General features: G+C 51.8%; 1 protein-coding gene across 2 annotated transcripts in view; it reads left to right on the forward strand.

Annotated features, from left to right (window-relative positions):
* Positions 1-2500, forward strand: part of LOC143280880 (galectin-4-like) — a 22504-nt gene that overhangs the window by 6797 nt on the left and 13207 nt on the right. For both annotated transcript variants that reach the window (XM_076585625.1, XM_076585626.1), the window contains exon 3: positions 524-725. In XM_076585625.1, coding sequence (XP_076441740.1) covers positions 524-725 — 202 coding nt within the window. The remainder of the gene's footprint in view (positions 1-523; positions 726-2500) is intronic.

Below are 2500 nucleotides of genomic sequence, written 5' to 3' on the forward strand. Positions count from 1 at the left end.
TTCCGTTTTCGGGGGTGTGCATGCTGGGTGTGTTCTTGTTTCCGTATACACATACACATTTAAGACAGATATGTAACCAAAAAAAAAAAATTCAAAAATACCTTCCAAATATTATTAAATCCAGTCAGCTAAACACTGAAAGACAAAACTTGTGGGACTGTTTGGGAAGTTTGTCAGTCACTGCTGTCAAAAACGCCATTGAGTGCAGGAGTGATTCTAATCTCTTGTTCAAAATATTTATCTGTTTTGGTGTTTTTTTGCTTTTTTTTTGTGTGTGTGCGTGTGTGGTTTCATGTAGTTAACTTTGCATGCGTGTCTTATAAAACCTTGCTCAGGTTTAAATGACATTTAAAAAAAAAAATTGATTCCGATTTCGATTCTGTAACATTTCACACACACACACACCCCAACGCTAAACTTTTTTTTTTTTTTTTTTTGCTGCGGGAAACCTCTCCTGTCGCCTCCACCCTCCTCCCCCCGTCCCCCCCCCCCACACACACACACCACCCCCCGACACACACAGGTTCAGCATCAACCTGTGCCAGGGCCCCAACGTGGAGCCGACCACGGTGCTGCACTTCAACGTGCGGCTGAACCAGAACTGCATCGTGCTGAACCACATGCAGAACAACAGCTGGGGCGGCGAGGTGCGCCATGACGGGCACCAGTTCCACAAGGGGAAGCCCTTCGACCTCCGCATCCTCATCAAGCCTCAGATGTACAAGGTGAGGGTGGTGTGGGTGGGTGGGGGGGGTGGGTGGGGGTTGGGGGGTGGGGGAGTAGGGTGACGAGGGGTTGGGGGTGGGGGAGGAGTGGTGTGTGTGTGTGTGTGTGTGTGTGTCTGGGGGCGTGGTGTGGTGGATGGTGTGTTGGTGGGATGGGGTGTGTTGTGGGGGTGGGGGGTAGGGGTGGTGTAGTGTTGGGTGGTGGTGGTGGTGTTTTGTAATGGTGTGGGGTGGGGTGGGATGTTGTGTGGTGTGGTGGTGGGATGGGGGTAATATGATGTGGTGTGGTGTGGTGTGGTGTGGTGTGATGGGTTGGTGTGAGGTGGTGTGGTGTGGTGTGGTGTGTTGTATGGTGGATTGGGGGGGGGGGGAGAGTGGTGTGGTGTGGGATGAGGTAATGTGGGGTGGGTGTGGTGTGGTGCTGAGTGTGGTTGGGTGTTGGTGGTGTATTGTGGTGGTGTGGTGTGGTGTTGTATGGTGTGGGGTAGTGTGAGGTGGGATGGTGTGGTGTGGAGTGGTGTGGGTTCGGGTGGTGTATGGTTGGGGTGTTGTGGGGTGGTGTATGGTGGAGGTTTGGGGGTGCTGTGAGGTGATGTATGGTGGGGAGGGAGTGGGGAGGGGGGGGGGCATTGTGTGTGGTGTGGTGTGGTGTCGGGTGGTGTGGGGTTCGGTGGTACTGTGTTGTGAGGTGGTGTGGTTTTGGGTGTTGTGAGGTGATGCAGTGGGGGGGGGGGGGTGAGGTGAGGTCGGGTAGTGTGGTGTTAAGTGGTGTGGTGTTAAGTGGTGTGGGGTTAAGTGGTGTGGGGTGGGGTGGTGTTAAGTGGGGTGGTGTTAAGTGGTGTGGGGTGGTGTGGTGTTAAGTGGTGTGGTGTTAAGTGGTGTGGCCGTGGGGTTAAGTGGTGTGGGGTGGTGTGGTGTTAAGTGGTGTGGGGTTAAGTGGTGTGGGGTTAAGTGGTGTGGTGTTAAGTGGTGTGGTGTTAAGTGGTGTGGTGTTAAGTGGTGTGGTGTTAAGTGGTGTGGGGTGGGGTGGTGTTAAGTGGTGTGGGGTAGTGTGGTGTTAAGTGGTGTGGGGTGGTGTGGTGTTAAGTGGTGTGGTGTTAAGTGGTGTGGGGTAGTGTGGTGTTAAGTGGTGTGATGTTAAGATGTGAAGTGGTGTGGTGTTAAGTGGTGTGGTGTTAAGTGGTGTGGGGTAGTGTGGTGTTAAGTGGTGTGATGTTAAGTGGTGTGGGGTAGTGTGGTGTTAAGTGGTGTGATGTTAAGTGGTGTGGTGTTAAGTGGTGTGATGTTAAGTGGTGTGGTGTTAAGTGGTGTGGCCGTGGGGTTAAGTGGTGTGATGTTAAGTGGTGTGGTGTTAAGTGGTGTGGTGTTAAGTGGTGTGGTGTTAAGTGGTGTGATGTTAAGTGGTGTGGTGTTAAGTGGTGTGGTGTTAAGTGGTGTGATGTTAAGTGGTGTGGTGTTAAGTGGTGTGGTGTTAAGTGGTGTGGCCGTGGTGTTAAGTGGTGTGATGTTAAGTGGTGTGGTGTTAAGTGGTGTGGTGTTAAGTGGTGTGGTGTTAAGTGGTGTGGTGTTAAGTGGTGTGGTGTTAAGTGGTGTGGTGTTAAGTGGTGTGGGGTGGTGTGGGGTTAAGTGGTGTGGTGTTAAGTGGTGTGATGTTAAGTGGTGTGGTGTTAAGTGGTGTGGTGTTAAGTGGTGTGATGTTAAGTGGTGTGGTGTTAAGTGGTGTGATGTTAAGTGGTGTGGTGTTAAGTGGTGTGGCCGTGGGGTTAAGTGGTGTG

Source organism: Babylonia areolata, chromosome 4 (genome assembly GCF_041734735.1).
Source record: "Babylonia areolata isolate BAREFJ2019XMU chromosome 4, ASM4173473v1, whole genome shotgun sequence".
NCBI lineage: Eukaryota > Metazoa > Mollusca > Gastropoda > Neogastropoda > Buccinidae > Babylonia > Babylonia areolata.